This window comes from Rhinatrema bivittatum, chromosome 1, assembly GCF_901001135.1.
Source record: "Rhinatrema bivittatum chromosome 1, aRhiBiv1.1, whole genome shotgun sequence".
NCBI lineage: Eukaryota > Metazoa > Chordata > Amphibia > Gymnophiona > Rhinatrematidae > Rhinatrema > Rhinatrema bivittatum.
Genome location: NC_042615.1, coordinates 767,876,973 through 767,893,955, shown reverse-complemented (window position 1 = coordinate 767,893,955; position 16,983 = coordinate 767,876,973). Strand labels below are relative to the sequence as shown.

General features: G+C 39.6%; 1 protein-coding gene across 3 annotated transcripts in view; it reads left to right on the top strand.

Moving 5' to 3' along the window:
• WDR7 (WD repeat domain 7) overlaps positions 1-16,983 on the top strand; it is a 1,145,388-nt gene that overhangs the window by 418,698 nt on the left and 709,707 nt on the right. For 2 of the 3 annotated variants that reach the window (XM_029579728.1, XM_029579721.1), the window contains exons 17-18: positions 5,191-5,277; positions 6,738-6,856. In XM_029579728.1, the coding sequence (XP_029435588.1) occupies positions 5,191-5,277; positions 6,738-6,856 (206 nt within the window). The remainder of the gene's footprint in view (positions 1-5,190; positions 5,278-6,737; positions 6,857-16,983) is intronic. The other variant, XM_029579736.1, reaches the window with a different exon arrangement.

Below are 16,983 nucleotides of genomic sequence, written 5' to 3'. Positions count from 1 at the left end.
TACTTGCAATACATTCATACTGAGTTCCACTAAAGATGGTAGGAAAGCAAATCACTACGCTTCCAGTTAGAGACAATGTTATGAAAAGCTACTGTGAACAAAAAGTCAAATAATTTCCTATGTGGAAGAGAGAGATTAAAAGAGGGATTTGCACCTTTAAGAAAAATCAGTGTATAGGTGAGAGGTTGGTTAAGAGTGAAAATAGAGGAAACAGTGTACCAAATCTGGCTCCAGAAGGTATGAACATATGGACAATTAAAAATCATGTGTTCTAGAGTTGCTTTAGGGGTCGAGCAGGACCAACAGTTGTGTGAAGGAAGAAGACCAGCTCGGTGTAGTCTCCATGGGGTCCATAAAGCTCTATGCATGATAAAGAAGGACGACTGAGTCAGACTAGAAGATAGTGAGATGCATGTGGAAATGGATCATAAGTGATGCCAATCCTTATCACATAGAGGAGTAGTGATTTCTTTTGCCCACACTGGGTACAATAGAGTACTGATTTTACATAAAGAAGCAGCAGTTATAATTTTATATAATCTTGAAGCTAAATGACCTTACTGTCCATGTTCCTGAAACACCTGGAGAAGAAACTGAGATTTATTGGAATGGGTAATCAAGGTTGGAGTAGAATGGAGGCTACTTCTTAATTGCAACCAGGCATAAAACTGAGTGTTGAGGAGCCCAAACTTCTCTTGAAGTTAAGAGAACTCCAGTAGCTTAGAGTCTTCCAGAACTGAAGAAAGAAACCATATGCCTTTAGTTTGCCATGCAGACCAGTTTAGAGAATGACCATCAACTGTTAATAAAGAGTTATGCCAAAGCGGAGACATATTAGAGTAACTCCAGGAGTACACATCTTTGGGGCGAGCAGAATCAAAAGTTAAATATGCTTTATGTAGGGATCATAGAATTGGATTGGATGCATGACGTGAAAACAGTTTAATTCCAGGAAAACAAGAGAATGGAATTGGAGAAAGGAGGGTACGTTCTAACCTTAACCAGCGAGGCCATTCCCAAGAGTCGTCTATGCTGTTAAAGTGGTGATAGGCTTGTTGAAGGATAAACGCTTGGTGATATGCATAAAAATTCAGAAAGTTGACACCCCCCCTTATTTTTTGCAGACTTTAATTTAGATAAAGCAATTCTTGGGGTCCTGTTTTGTGTTGGTAGAAATCTCTGGAGAAAAATATAGGTAACATAGAAAGCACATATGTGATTTTAGGAGCAACCACCATATTAATTGTATCCAAACAGCCCCACCAGGTGAGGTGAAGGGGAGACCACTTGAGGGTTAAATCTCGCAAGGTTTGCAAAATTTGAGATTCAGCGTTAGTAATAGTCAGCTGGGGTTCTGAGAAGAAGTGAATTACTAAGTATTTAAGGCTATGACGAACCTTTTTAATAGTGGATTGAGAAAGATCTACAAAAGCACCTAAAGGGTTCATGGGCAGAAGCTCAGTTTTATGCCAGTTGATTTTGTAGCCGGACAAAGAAGAGTATAAGGTAATCTGTTGTAGCAAATGGGGAAGCGATTTATCAGGGTTTAGAAGAAAGAAAAGGACATCATCTGCATATGCTGAAAGTTTATATACATCAGTTCCAATATTTACTCCCTCAATGAGAAGGTTTTGTTGAATTGCAATGAGTAGGGGTTCCAAAGCCACGTTGAAAAGTAGGGGAGAGAGAGGACAACCTTGGCGAGTACCTCTGTGGAGTGGAAAGGATGGTGAGATTCGACTATTAATATACAGAAATGCGGTGGGGGGAATGATATAAAAGCTGAACCCACGAAAGGAAATTAGGGCTAAAACCAAATTTGCTGAGAGTAGAAAAAAGAGAAAAACATTCTACACGGTCAAACGCTTTTTCTGCGTCCAGGGAAACTGCTATTGCTGGGGAGGGAGCAGAAAGGATGGCTTCGTGGATGTGAAGGGATAATCTTGTATTGTTAGCAATAAGCCGGTTTTTAATGAAACCGGATTGATCCAAATGGATTAGGGAAGGCATTACTAAAGATAGTCTAGTGGCCAGTATTTTGGTGAAAATCTTATAATCCGTGTTCAATAAAGATATTGGTCAATAATTGCCCACTTCCGTTTCATCTCTATCTGGCTTTGGAAGCACCACTACACACGCTGCAGAAAAAGGTGCGGGTGCAACGGGGCTGCAGAGTAATAGTCTTGTAAATGAGGTATTAGTTCCTTGCTGAAGGCTCGATAAAAGTCTGTAGTGAAGCCATCAGGTCCAGGACTCTTCCCTATGGAAAGAGCTTTAATTGCTAGAGCAATTTCTTGTGCAGTAATTGGTCGTTCTATAACTTCTTGTTGTTTAATGGAGAGTGAGGGGTGAGAGATTTTGGAGAAGGACTGGATCGCATCTTCCGATGCTTCCACTTCAGTTTGATAAAGCGTAGCATAAAAGTCTCTAAATGCTTGCAAGATTTCAGCATCTTGAGTCAGGGATTGGTTAGAGGCAGATTTGATTTTAGTGATCCTTTTTTCTCCTCCCTTTTCTTTAAGTAAGAGGCCAATAGATGACCGCACTTGTTATTTTCTGCATAATACAAGGCTTTGGAGTGAAATATGTGTAAACGGACGGATGCACTCAACATCTGGTTATATTGGTACTTGGTTTTTTAATACTGCAGCTAGAGAATTTTTGTTCGGAAACTTTGTGTTCCGCCTCAGTCAAGGCCACAGTATGTTGAAGGTTATCCATAGATGCCTTCCACATTTTCTGTTGTTGAGAGGAATAGCTAATGATATCGCCCTGAATGGTGGCTTTGAATGCATCCTAAAGAGTAGAGATTGAGATCTCCGAGTTGGTGTTGAAATGAAAGTAATCATTGATCTTCTCACAAAGCATATTCACAAAGTCCGGGTCTGATAGGCTATGGAGATTCAACCCTTCATTACTATCAGCAGTGATGGGAGATTGTAATCCACATTTAAGAATGACAGCTGCATGATCAGAAACCAAAATGGGAGCAATCAAGGCGGAGAGAATCTGTGGTATTAGACAATGTGAAGTTAAGAAAAAGTAAATGTGAGAATAGGAGGAGTGAGGAGGCGAGTAGAATGTGAATTCCCATTCTCCAGGGTTCATTAGGCGCCAGGGATCAGAAAGACTAAATGATGACAAAAGATGCTTAAGTGCTTTGCAGGATTTAGAAATGGTTAGGCGAGCAGCTGATTTCTTATCCATGACATTTTTTTTATTGTTTTATTTTGTTTTACCTTGTTTTGTTTTGTTTTTGTCTTCATTTTTGTTAGTAATATTATATTGTTTTAATGTTATATTGTTTTACTGTATCTCCCACCTGAGTTCATTGTAAACCGGCATGATGTGCTTCACGAATGTCGGTAAATAAAAGTTAATAAATAAATAAATAAATGAAGGGATCCAAAGTTTGATTGAAGTCTCCTCCTATGATCTGAGTGGAGTCGACATCGGGAATTCCCATTTTATGACCACATCCTAATAATTATATTTCACATATATAGGAAATACTACTTGATCTTTCTTTTTTTTTTATTTTGTGACTTTCCTTATCTTGTTTCCATGATTTCAACTTTTTAAAAAATGCTCTAACCTTTGATTACAATGAGAAAGATGCATTTCTTTTCTTTTATGATTTTGATGCCATACTTTCATTTGTGGTTTGTAGTCTGCAGTTAGGTATTAATTAGCACTATGAAAGACATACAAAGGTTAGAGGAGCGGAAAAGTAGCCTAATGGTTAGAGTTGCGAACCAGGGAAACCAGGGTTCAAATCCCACTGCTGCCCCACCTGAACTTGGAAAAGTCACTTAACTCTCTATTGTCTCAGGTACCAGCTTAGATTGTGAGCCCTCTGAGGACAGGGAATGTACTGTATCTTGCCTTGAGCTATCAATGTAAAGGTGTGAGCAAAGTATATAATAAAATATAAAAATAGGCTATATCATACATCTCTTATGCACCTGTTGTATGTATATGATCTTCTCAAAGTAGATAATTTAGCGCGAAAAAAAATGGAGGCATATTTTTCTTATCAAGGTTTCTGAGGAATTGTCACATGCATGTGTTCTTTTAACACATCTCAGTTACATGTGGTTGAATAAATGGCTAGATAGAACCATTCATCTGAAATGTGGTAATAAAATAAGGTAATGGAGTTCAGGTATATTGTGTATTTTGTGAGATTTTATTTTTATATAATACACTGCTGTTTACACTTAGAGCTCTGTCACCTTGCACGTGCCTCTGTCATTATGATACATTTGTGCTGAATTAAGCAAAGATAATTTTCATGCACATATCCTAGGGTGGCAAAAGGGAGCACTGTGTAGAAGGCAAATATGCCATTTAGTAGACAATGCTTAATTTGTTCAGTAGCTTGAACTTTTTGTTCTACAGCAGAATAAAGGCGAGGGATTAATTTGAAACTGCTTGTGCATGACATATGGTAATGTCTCTATAGGAAGTGAGTGTCAAGTAGTGACCTCAAAATCTTAACATTGACCTCCAGTTGTAGAACTTGCATGTCATATGGGCTGCATGCCGATTCATATGATAATTCCAGCCATGGTGCATTAGCAGTACTAGAATATTAGTTCTTGCTGTGTGAACTGTTGACACATGGAGAAGCTATGGAAATTCTAAACCAGCTGTTTTTAAAGTTCTGGATTTTGGTCATATAACAAGAATACCGGTATATTGTTTCTGTTCATGACAGCCTTTTCAAAATTTGTTTCAGTATCAGCAATACTACATATTACAGTCTTCAAAATGTTACATTATAAGAGTTTTATAATATTGTATAAGGCATTTTGTATATATTGAAAAATTTGGCATGTTTGATTTTTTTTTTTCATAGACCTTATTTGATTTTCCAGTTTTATAGTTTAAAAGCTTCAAAAGCATAAGTTCAGTATCCTGTCAAACTAGAAAATGTTTACATAAGTATAAGTTACACATTATAGCCTTCAACCTTTGTTGGCTATTATATTGTCAATAGGGAAAAAGACTTTTATCTGTCTGCTTTCTGCAACTTGTGCTCTCTTTTCATTCTTTTTTATGGTAAAGCCTCAAGTATATTTACTTTTGTACTTGCAGTAGTTTCCTTAGTGATGCTGATCAGGTTTTCAGAAACGTCTGTACCTCATTTTCTCTTTTCTCTTTATTTCCTCTCGTCTCCTCTGCAAGCTGTCACTCCTGCCGTTTCTGCTAGCCCTGAAGCCACTCGCTACGGCTCTGACCCTGCTTTACATTCCTGTTTTTCAGTCAATGAAGGTATTCTCTCTGTCCAATTTCTGATTTCTAACTTACTTCTTACTTTCAACCAATGTATTTTTTAGTCTTATGATGTGTGTTTTTTTGTTTTTAAATATATGTAATTACATCTGCTTAGACCCTGCACATTTCTCTTTGTAGCTTTAGTATCTAATGGAGGGTAAGAATGGTGCCTTGTTCTCTCTCATGCACATTTAAGTCCTAATTCAAACCTATTATATGAATATTAACTGTGTACCTATTATATGAATATTAACTGAAAAGCCCATGTAATTAGCAGATGCAGACAGATACTGTACAATGTTCCTGTAAGTTTGATAAAATTTGAGGTCCAGAAAATTGCAAATAAACACTGGTGTGATGTGTGTCAATCTATCATTTTCACTAGAAATTCTAGGTGTAATTTTGCGTGTGTATTCTTGCTATCTCTCCATATTAAGTGACAACCTAGTGCATTGATTCCTGAGCTTATAAGTACTCTAGCTATTAGAGTCCACAATACTGCTTCTTTAGAAGCGATATCGTGTCTTATCTTTTGGACTTATTTCATGTCTTTCTACAACAAGTTACAACAACTAATTACACAGCAAAATGAAACATATCTTCATATTTTTAGTCGTTAAAATACCCTACCAGATTGAAAGCATGCTTAGTGTCTTCCTTTGTCACATTATATCTCACTTTCAAAAGCTTTTAAACATGATCTGAAATGTTTGGTTAAACTTTACTTTAACAAGTACTTTAATTCTTTTAACAATTCACGTTTGTTCTGAAAGGAAACTGAAAGTGTAATGTGTAGCTCAACCAATATTTAACTCTGAAGCACTGCAGAGAAAGATGTAGATAGGTCAACTGGTGTACTTATGCCAGAACTGTACATGTAAGAGCTCCTCAGATTATTTTTTACTCCAAGAGGCCTACTTTTGCTAATGCATTATGTATACCATGGAAGAATCTTGCTTTCTAACTGAAGTTTAATCTGTTGTTTCTGAGTGGGAGAGCACTTTGTTCTGCTTTGCCTGACAGTGACATACGGATGGATACATTTTAACTGGTACAAGGCCATCTTTTGATTGCTACATGAGAGGCGGAGGTGGCTTTTACTTTTGATGGAGACAGCTACAAACCTGCTGTTATAACATATATTTTTGGCTTTTCGAAATTTTCATGTTTTTTGTGTACTTCTGTGGTAGAATAGTTTATCTGCTATTATGGCATACAGATGCAAGCAAGGGTTTAAAATAATGGTTGTGCTTAACAGTAATCGAGATAAGAAATTTCTTTGAGGCTTGTGTTCAGTGAATACATTAAGGGAAACTGGCCTTAAAAATGTATTTTAAAACCCCATATAGATTTCCAAAATGCAACCAAAAATTTTATAAAATATCCTGTGGCAATTTAAATATGTTTCCTGTGATTTTTGAGCAAGTTCATTGCCTTAATGTTCTGCTTGTTTTTAGGGTGGAGTCAATTAGCTGCCATGCACTGTGTAATGCTGCCTGATCTCTTGGGACTGGATAAATTCCGCCCTCCGCTTCTTGAGATGCTGGCTCGCAGATGGCAGGATCGATGCTTGGAGGTAATATCGATAGGCCTTTTCCTTCCCAAATGACTGTTTATGACTCAAAGATGCTTTGGACTTTAGTGATGCAGTTAACATTTCTGGAATGTCATTTTTTTTTTTAACTCTTTCAGATTTATAGGATTTGTGCTTTTAACAGTTTTGTCTAGTCTATTTATTAATTTAATTGATTGCTTTTTAACATGCTTCTCCCTCCCCTCCATTTTGCTTCCTCTATAGGTGTCCTGCCTCGCTCATCCAGAAAACTGAACCATGTGATTCAGGTTCCCTTGTTGGTATAGTTCTGATGGAAAAATCTCCTTTTCAGACTGAATCACCAAGTAGTGCTGTTTTTGCCAGCATGTTCACTCCTGTAGCAACAGTTGCCTTTCTTCCCACCCAACGCTCTTTGCCATTTCCATGGTACGCTCCTCTTTCAGCCCTGATGGGCAGGAGACTTGTACCAGCAGTAAAGGCATGGAGCTCTCCTTAAACTATTGTGCAAATTAGCAATCATGCAGCCACTAAAAGCACTGCAAAACAGCAGATTAAAAATAAAAACATGAAAGATAAGTTAGCATTTTTTTAAATCAGAGGGACGATTACTTTCAAACCGGCACACGAGCGCACATTTGTATGAATACGTCTGCCCACGCCCAGGTACGTAGCCATTTTATAACATACGTGAGCATGTGTGTATGTTACAAAATAGCTTTGCCACGCCAAACTTTGTGGGTGCACACATGGGTGCATACATCCCACTTCTACCGCATCAATCAGGGTCTTTTAAAAGGAGCGGGCATAGATGCCATTCCCAGTTTTACCAGTTCATCCCCAGTTTGCCCAGTTGACAGAGGTTCTCCAACAACCCCCCTCCACAGGTTTGATAGCCCTCACTTCCCCCAGTTAACCCCGACCCTTAAAATCCCACAGATCTTCCTTTTTTTTTTTTTTTTAAATTGTAACTTACATGGCATCCTTAGCAGAAGTAAAGTTATGTGGCAGAGGACCTCGGCATGTGCCGGGTCGCGTTAAGATTTGCATGCAAATCTTAGGTTTACGCCCTAAAACGCCCATGTCCTGCTCCTTTTTGAAAACTTTCAAGATGTGCGTCCTGCAGGAGATAACGCGCATACCTCGGCAGCTTTTAAAATCTGCTTGGCACGCATGAGCCTGACTTCTTCGCGCATTCCCCTAATTAATGTTTGCGTCAGGCTTTTAAAATTCATCTCTAAGGGAGCTTTAGGGTCTCCTTCGTTAGCAGTCTTATTTCTGCTTTTTTATGATTTGACTCTATAATCATTTTGCTACATGAACTGTTTTGGCAAAATGTGTTCCTTTTTTTATAACTTAACTTAGTAAATGATGGCAGATAATGACCAAAATGGCCTATTCATTTTGCTCAGTTGAGATTTATTCTCTTTGGTAGATATGCATTTTAAATTCCCAAATGCAACCCAGCACCTCTCTCTACTTGGTCTTCCAACCAGTCTCTCAGTCTTTCTCTCTTATTTATCTCAGGTATGGCCAAAATCCATCACAGTGTTGGTCTTCCCATACATTCTTGGAGCCCTGATGCAAACACATACTGCTGTTTAGGGTTGTAAGTGGCTTGTAATATGTTGGCTTTCTGCTTATTGTTTTACTTTCAAACTGTTTACAATATTAAGGCATTTTAATGAAAGTTTCTAGTGGTGAAAGAATCGCAGAGCCCTCAACTGGTTTAAATCCAAAGCTCTGAGGACAGCTAAATTGGGGAAGCTTTCAAAATCTTCAAACACTTTTTTTCTTTCTTTTTGTAGCCCAAGAATAAAATGAAAACATGAAAGAGAATTGAGAATGATATAATAATCAAATATCCACAATATTGTTTTCAAATTGTGATTGCAGTTTTTAATGAAAGGCTGCCAAATTGTACTGTTAACTGCTAACAAACAGCAGCAACTTATTTTATGTTAGCAGCCACTAGATGCCACATTTACTCCAGAAAGCCAATGAGGTTCCCTTTTTATCTGGTAGTGAAAAATGTAGTAAAAGCATTTATGGTAGAGCATGTTGTATGATGTATTTTACATCATCTCCTATTATTTAAGGGGCAATTTTCAAATAGTTTATGTAATTGCAAAGTGTGTTGGTATTTTTACCATATGTTCTTTATAGGTAATTTTATTTGGAAATTAGCTAGCATAAGGTAAGCATGCACACTATAAGCACTTGCGTACTTTGTGCCTGCTATTTGTGGGAGTAACGGGGGAGGTGAGGTGTTAAAATAGCATGCATACCTTGAAAAATTCCATGTAGGGGTGCAACTTTATTTCTCAGACTAAAACACCATCCCCTGTTCCCCCCCACCCCCAACCAGGAATATATCTCTTTAACCTAGCTAAAAGACACACTCTGTGAAAACCTTCATGTATTTATATTTTTATTTTTAAAAATGTATACCACGCTATCCAGTGTCACAGGCAGCTTACATCAAGACAGCCATGAAAACATAAACTAAAAAAAAAGAATTACAATTTTAGTCAGACTAAGAGGGAAATTTTCAGACAGGCTAGTTTACTTGGGTAAATCACTATTCTCTGATAGAAGCATAAATTTAGTGGCCTCATAGATGTGTGATGTTATCAGATAGCACCCTGGTTGGGAACCTTGACTTCAAAGCTGCTAGAGTTTTCTGAAGCTCTAGTAAGCATAAGTAGAATTGTCCTGCATCACGCAGACATCCTCTCAGTTCTGTTTTTTGTGTATTGCCTGTCAGCTCAACTTCTCAGAGGTAAACATTTCCATACCTCCAAAACACCTTTCCACATTTTTACAATGTGGGACCCTCTTTTCAGAAGTTTTTCTTCTTATCTCCCTAGATAGGTTTCTCAGCTTTATTAGTTTTCTTTATTTTTCCATGGCTGCATCAGCACTGCTGTTGATATATTGATCAGACCATTTTTGTTTTATAAAAATTGAGTTGTTTGATTTTACATCTATTTCCTTCCCATGTCCAGCAAAGCAAAGAAGACCAGTGACTTCTTCAAGTGCAGCTGCATCATGTCTATCGCAGTCCATATGACAGATGCATTCTGTGTTATAGGAGCAACCATAATGTTTTGGGATGTTCTACATATGGGAAAATACTCCAGAGGCCGGGGAACCTGGTTAGAGCTCATGGAAAAGCTTTTTGCTTTAGATAAATCCAAGGCATTGGCAATGAAATTGATGCTCAAAGGGCCCAAGAGCTGCACCAAAGACAAGTGGTGCATTGATTATAGAAGAAGCTTTGGGCTTTATTGGCATTTAGCACCAATAGATGCTGAGGAGACAGAGCAATGCCCAGTTTTTCCCATTTGATGAAGATAAAGGGTTTTACTTCATTGGTATCAGTACCTAGGGACACTGATGAAGAGCATTGAGCAAAGGTGAAATATTGACATCAGTTCCAGTCGATGCACCGTGATAAAAGCAGGGAAATACTGGCCGCAGCTGAACACCCTCATAAGCGTCAAGAAGGCAGCTCAAATTGAGAGTATCTGAGGGATTGTGACAGTTTCCAAAGGCTCAAGTTAGAGCCTCCAATATACCTCAGTTGACCCAAGAAGACGCAACTTCAGTTCCTTCATGAAAATTGCAGCACGAAGAGATAAGTGGATCCAACAAACTTTGGTGTATCATCTTACTCAGTTCCCTTTATTAACATTGATAGCATTGACATTGATGCAGACTAACATTTAACCTAAACTAGAAACTCTTGGTGCACTGGCAACAGTGACATTGATGCCAAAAACCAGAGGGGTATTTGTATCAGTGATGCTTGTACTGTTGTCTATCTTCAGTACATCTGGAGAGAAAACTAAACTGCTGCATTAGGATACATTGAGTTCTATGTGACATCCCCCCCCCCCCCCACCACCACCACCACCACCTCAAATTCATTTTCAGGTGATAGTGGACAGACAGGTGCATACTCAGGCCACATCACCAATCTAGCTATGAAATTTGTTATTTGTGTGTTTCTAAGGGTCCAATTATCAATCTCAGGATTTGCTGAGCAGGAAAAGTACACAGATATCTTCTTCAACCTCTCTTCTCCACAGGAAGGGAATAGACCTGGTACTGCTGGGTGTGCAAACTATACAATTGCACAGGGCAGCACACCCGGGGAAGTGGCAGTGGAAGAGAGAAAGAAGCCCAATGGGGATTTATGGCCCAAGAATGTCAGTTGGGAGAGAGAGAGATCTGGGTGGCCACCAGAGGCCTCCATCTCATCGGCAGCTGAGGAAAAAAGAAGAAATAGAAGCCTGGGCAGGTGCTGGTGGATCCTTGTCTCACTGGTGGCTGAAAAAAAAGAAAGAGAGGCCCAGATGGTCACCAATGTACCCCAATCCACTGGTGGGAAGAAGAAAGTCAAGAGAGAGGATTTGGCAGCTGCTGGTCTCATACCATGGGCTACTAAAGAAAAGAATAGAGAGAGAGAAGCCTGGGCTTGAGCTAGTTAGTATGCGTGTGAGTGTAAGAGAGAGAGGGAGAGAGAGCGAGGCTATATGTGTGTACATGTAAGTGAAAATGTATGAGAGAGAGGAGTGTGTGTGTATCAATGACAGAGTATGTATATGTGTCTGTGAGAGAATGGGAATGTGTGTGTGTGTAAGAGAGTGAGCTTGTGTGAGTCCATGGTGTGCTATGGAAGAAAAAGTTGGTACATCTCCCTCCCTCCCCATATAATTTGCAGCAATCTCAGGGTAACTGGAAATAAAAAAGTTCCCAGTTATGGAGAACATGGAATTCCTTATTTTTTGTAATTTAATGTCTTCTGTTTTGAAATATTTTATGGCTGTTTGGAAAATTGTTAAAAATTTGAACATGAATTTGTGGATATTCTATTCATCATTGGTTTGAAGTATTTATTCTTTTCATTAGTGTGGTTTTACTACTATTTTTTATGTCTTTATTTTATTTGATATTTTATGAGGAATGGTGTTTGTTTTTCAGTTTTCTCACTGCATTCAGAATCTGGCTTGTTGTAGTTTCCAGTTCAGTTTTTGTCTGCATGTTTCTATTTATATTTATGGACACTTTATTCTGTATTTAGTGAATTTCTGCATGTGTTTTCCATGTGTATCCGAGATGAGGTATTCTGCTAGCATGTTGTATCTATGTAGGGATCTATAGCATCTGCATTTTTCTATTTTCCTAATAAGAGGTGTATTTGTATTTTAGGGCCTGGTGTAATATCTACAGTGTGGCCTTTTCCTAGAAAGGGTTGTTACTGTTTGAGTGTTGTCAGTTACTGCAGTTTTGGCATGGGAGGTTTACAATAGTTTGAGGTGAATTTTTAGACCCGTGTGCATTCGCCGGATTGTGCTCTTGGACGCGGCCATTTTATAACATACACGCGTATATATGCGCATGTCATAAAGTTGGCTATACGCGCATACATGTATACACAACTTTATATTGATGTGCATCTGGGTGGAAATGCCGCCTCGAGCACATGAGGGTGGATTTTAGTATATATATGTTGCATCCGTCGGTCTCAGACTGCTTCGACCTCTGTGCCTCACCTTTCTTCCTTCTCTCTCCTCAAGCCTTGGGAAGATGGCTGCTGCCGCGTCTTCATGCCGCCCTCTCCGGTGCCCCCTCCAGTGACTCTGTTCACCATGATTTTCCTGAGGGCCTCCTAGGGTGCACGTGTGCATGCCACCCATGTCTATCTCCACGTCATGGCGGGAACCTCGGGGGCGTCCCCTCCGAGTGACATCATCACATCCTGGTATTTAGCCTGTCGTTCGTTTACCAACTAACTGAGGGCCTCATTTTCTAAAGTATCGCAGGCCTGCTAGCCAGCAGCGATCGCACCGCCGTGGTGTGATCGCTGCCGGTTTCGCACCCATTAGCGCCACCATAGGAGGTGTAGCTATTAGCGAAATAGGAAGTGAAAAGGGTCTTACCTTTTCGCTTTCTGCGGCATCGACGCAGAGTCGGGCCCCGGTGACGCCCTGACTCTTCCTCTTCCAGGGCCGACTCCACCCCGACTCCACCCCCATCCTGGTATCGCATGCGATAAGGGACTTTTCGTGTGCAAAAGGTCCCTTATCGCGTGCGAGCCGCTTAGAGCATGAGGCCCTGACTTAGCAAGGATTGGAATGTCTCCGGTCTAAGCTGCTCTGCGGCTTCCCAGCTGGTGCAGGAAGCTCTCTCTGCCCTTCGGGGTAACTCTTCACCAACCTGGGTACCTGCTCCTCGGGGGCCCTTCTGCTCTATTTCAGTTACCTATCTTGGGATATCAGGTACTCGCTCCTCGAGGGCCTGCTTTCCCTAATCGGGTGCCTGCCACTGAACAACTTCTGCCTGCCAGGACCTTCTACAATTCAGCTTCTGCTTCAGTGAGTACTAACCCTTCAGTCCATCTCACCTTCCTCCTCAGTGCTCAGGGTTTACATCCGGGACCTGTCCCTGCTACGCCGTGCTGCCTATCACCTACTTGAGTGTGAGACTGGTCTTCTCTGCTGAGAACCCCTGGAATACTTCACTGGACTACCTTCACTGCTGCCCGCCCCAGGCAGTACCAGCAAGCTGTACAATAAATACTACTTCTCTGTGTCTGTGTGTATAGAGTCTAGCCTAGTACTGCGGTTCCTCAAGGGGCTCCTCCCCGTGGGAGTGGCCATCACCTCAGTACCTAAGAATCCATTCCAACACCTCATAACCATAACATGTGCGCCGACCCAATTATCTGTTACCCCATTTCTTTCCCAGCTCGCCCCAGTAAAGGAGAAGATTTACTAAACCACCTAACTAACTTGCCTCCCTTTTAAGATTAAAAGCCCACTGACTAGCCTAGTTTTAATGTATTACTTACACGACATGCATAGCAGAAGTAAAGTTACAAAGTAGGGGATCCCGGCGAGCGCTTGTGAATACATATATGCAGACTTCATGTTTCAGGCTCGCCCTGACCATGCCCGGCCCATGCACCACTCCTTTTTTGAACTTTTATTTCTGCGTGTACTCAAGCGGTTTTTTAAATCAATGCGGTGTTCTCGGGGCCGAGTCGTGTGTTTCTCCCAGCTTTGGCATGCATAGCGCTTTTAAAATCCACCAATAATTGTGATTGTGTACTAATGGGTTTGTGAGGGCCAAGCGCACCTCGGCATGCTTTACAATAGGTTTAATGCCATATTGGTTCCAAGTGTCTCTTTTGCATAGTTTTCAGGTTGGCAATTCAGCAGTACATATAAATTTAATATACTGTACATATTGATATTTTTACAGTGGAAGACTGTACCTTGAATGTACTTTTACTTGTAAAATTTGTTATAAATGCATACTTTTTAATTGTATGGGGGAGAGGGCCAAGGCTGTAAAGTTTGCCTAGGGTACCTGATATCCTTACACTGGCCCTTTTCAGAAAACCAAAAAAATTAAACATTTAAAAAACAGAATGAGCTCTCAGTAATTGTTCACAGAGTCAGCAAAAAAGCTAGCACTGGCCCAGAAGGAAAAGAACACCATCTGAGGAATTCTCCTTTTCAGATTTTCTAGGGAAATATGTAATGGCTTTCCATTTGATTTAAAGAAGGAAGCAGGCCTCAGGTTTCAAATGTTGGATATTTTCCAATTTTTTACTCTCATTAAGGAAATCATGAAAGTGCCCAGTCACAATATCCATAAGGAAGCACAAATGAGAATGTGGGAAGCTGTATTTATATCCTGTTAAGAAAGTGGAAGGCGATATATTATGTCCAAAAAGCTCCTGAATTCTGCACCTGTCTTAAGAATGCCAAAAAAAAATCCAAGTCATATTTCTCAGTGCCTCCTTGGAGAGAGACTCATACTTGACACTCTTGGAAGAAAAAGTTACAAGAATGCTATACTTACATCCCAAAAAGCATCCTGTCATCTCTTTATTAGTAAATACTTGTGGAACATTCTGGAGAATGTCAAGGCCCTCTTGGATGGTCTTCCTCAAAAGACATCTGATGACCTAAGAACACTAGTAGGGATGAGTGGAGTGTGGAAAACATTTGGCCGTTAGATGTAAGATGTTTTTGAAACTGCATCGTGAGTTACTACAATTGGAATAAGGACTCACACTCTTTCAATGCTATGAGCTTCAGACTTGAGAACAGATAAGAACATAAGATTTGCCATACTTGGGTCATCAAGGGATATCAAATGCGGTATCCTGTTTCCAACAGTAGCCAATTCAGGTCAAAAGTACTTGGCTAGATCCCAAAAGGTCTATAGATCCATGCTGCTTATCCCTGGAATAAGCAGTGGATTTTCCCAAGGCCACCTTAAAAATAGTTTATGAACTTTTCTCCAGGAAATTGTCCAAACCTTTTTTTTTAAACCCAACTACATTAATAGCTTTCACCACATACTCTGGCAGCAAATTCCAGAGCTTAATTATGCATTTAGTAAAAAAAAAAAAATATATATTTCTCTTATTTGTTTTAAATGTACTACTTAGTAACTTTTTTCAAGGCGTAAACAACCAATTTGTGTTTACCTGTTCTATTCTGCAATTTATTTTATAGATCTCTATCATATGTCCTCTCAGAAGCTGTCTCTACTCTTTATTTGGATCCCTTTTTCATTTTTTGAAAGATTTTCTTTTAGCTTTAAATGCCTCTCTCACCTCACCTTATAGTCATGCTTAAGTGTTTAGCCTTCTTTCCACTTTTTTTATTGTGTGGAATACATCTGGTCTGTGCTTCCAAGATGGTATTTTTAAACAAGGGCCACCATGAATGCTGTAAACTCTTAATCTTGGCTGCTGCTCCTTTCAATTTATATTAACCATTTTCCTCTTTTTATCATAGTCTCCCCTCTGGAAGTTAAATGCTTTTCAGTAGATTTCTTTAGTATCCTCCCTCCAGTTATTAAATCAAATTTGATCGTTATGATCACTGTTGCCAGGTGGCCCAAAAACCATTACCTCTTGCACCAAATACTGTGTTCCACTGAGGACTAGGTCTAAAATAGCTCATCTTCTTGTTTGTTCTTATACCAGCTGGTCAATGAAAAAGTCATTTATTTCACCTCCATTGCATACCCTGATGGCCTTTTTCCCCAGTCATTAATGGGTAATTGAAGTCACCCATTATCACTGGGCTGCTGATGTTATTTTCCCTAATTTCTGTTAGCATTTCATTGTCTATATGCAATGCAGGTTTGCCGATATGCTCTAACAAAGAAGAGGTTCTTCAGAGAAAATGTCAGGGAAGTGGTGGATGAAATGAAAAAAAAAAAACTACGTCTCTGTTCTTCAAGCTCTCTCTGGTCTCTTCTGCACTCCTCCCCCAATTATCCAGGAGGTATGAAAGTAGAGCACGCAGGAGACACTTCTGTCTTCCAAAGAGGAATTATCCTCTGCCCTTGGTAAAAACAGAGATTATAGTGATTATCCACTATAATTCAGTAGAAACTCTTATACATATTTGTGTTGATGGTGCTGTGATACCAATCTAATCTCAAACCTGGAGTCCAAGAGTGATTGTCTCTACATTGTCCAATATCCCTCTGATAAGATCAGTAGTTTGTGCAGGTTTTTATGAACTTAGACTGCTTAGAGATCTCAAGCCATTCTTACTCCCTGGTAATTTTTGTGCTGATGGTTCCGGCACTTCTTTTGCCTGTGCTGGATTATTACAATTCCCTTTACAAAGGTTTGCCATATACATCCATTAAACAATTGCAGCTGTTGAAAATACTGCTACACATTTGAGCAAGGGCTGTAGTAGAAGTGATCATATTTCCCCTGTGTTGGCTGAGCTCCACTGTCATCTTGTTCAGTGGAGGGTTAAATATAAAGAAGCCATGTTGACCCAGAAACTACTGACCATTGACTCATTGCTCTGGGCAAGCACAATGTTGAGATTGCATAATCCCATAAGATCCCTCAAATCATCTCAGATGTCATTACTTGATGTTCCCTCAGAAACAATCTAGACTATCAAATAACATGCAAATATGACTTTTCTATCGCTACATCATCCTTTTGTAATACTCTGCCTAAGGAGCTTAGGGCAATTGAGTGTCCTAAGCAATTTGTCTCCTTCTAAAAATGTATTTATTTAAACAAGCTTTTGCTTGATGTAAATTTAAGCATGTCACACTGATTTTAGATGTTCTTAAAAATAATTTAT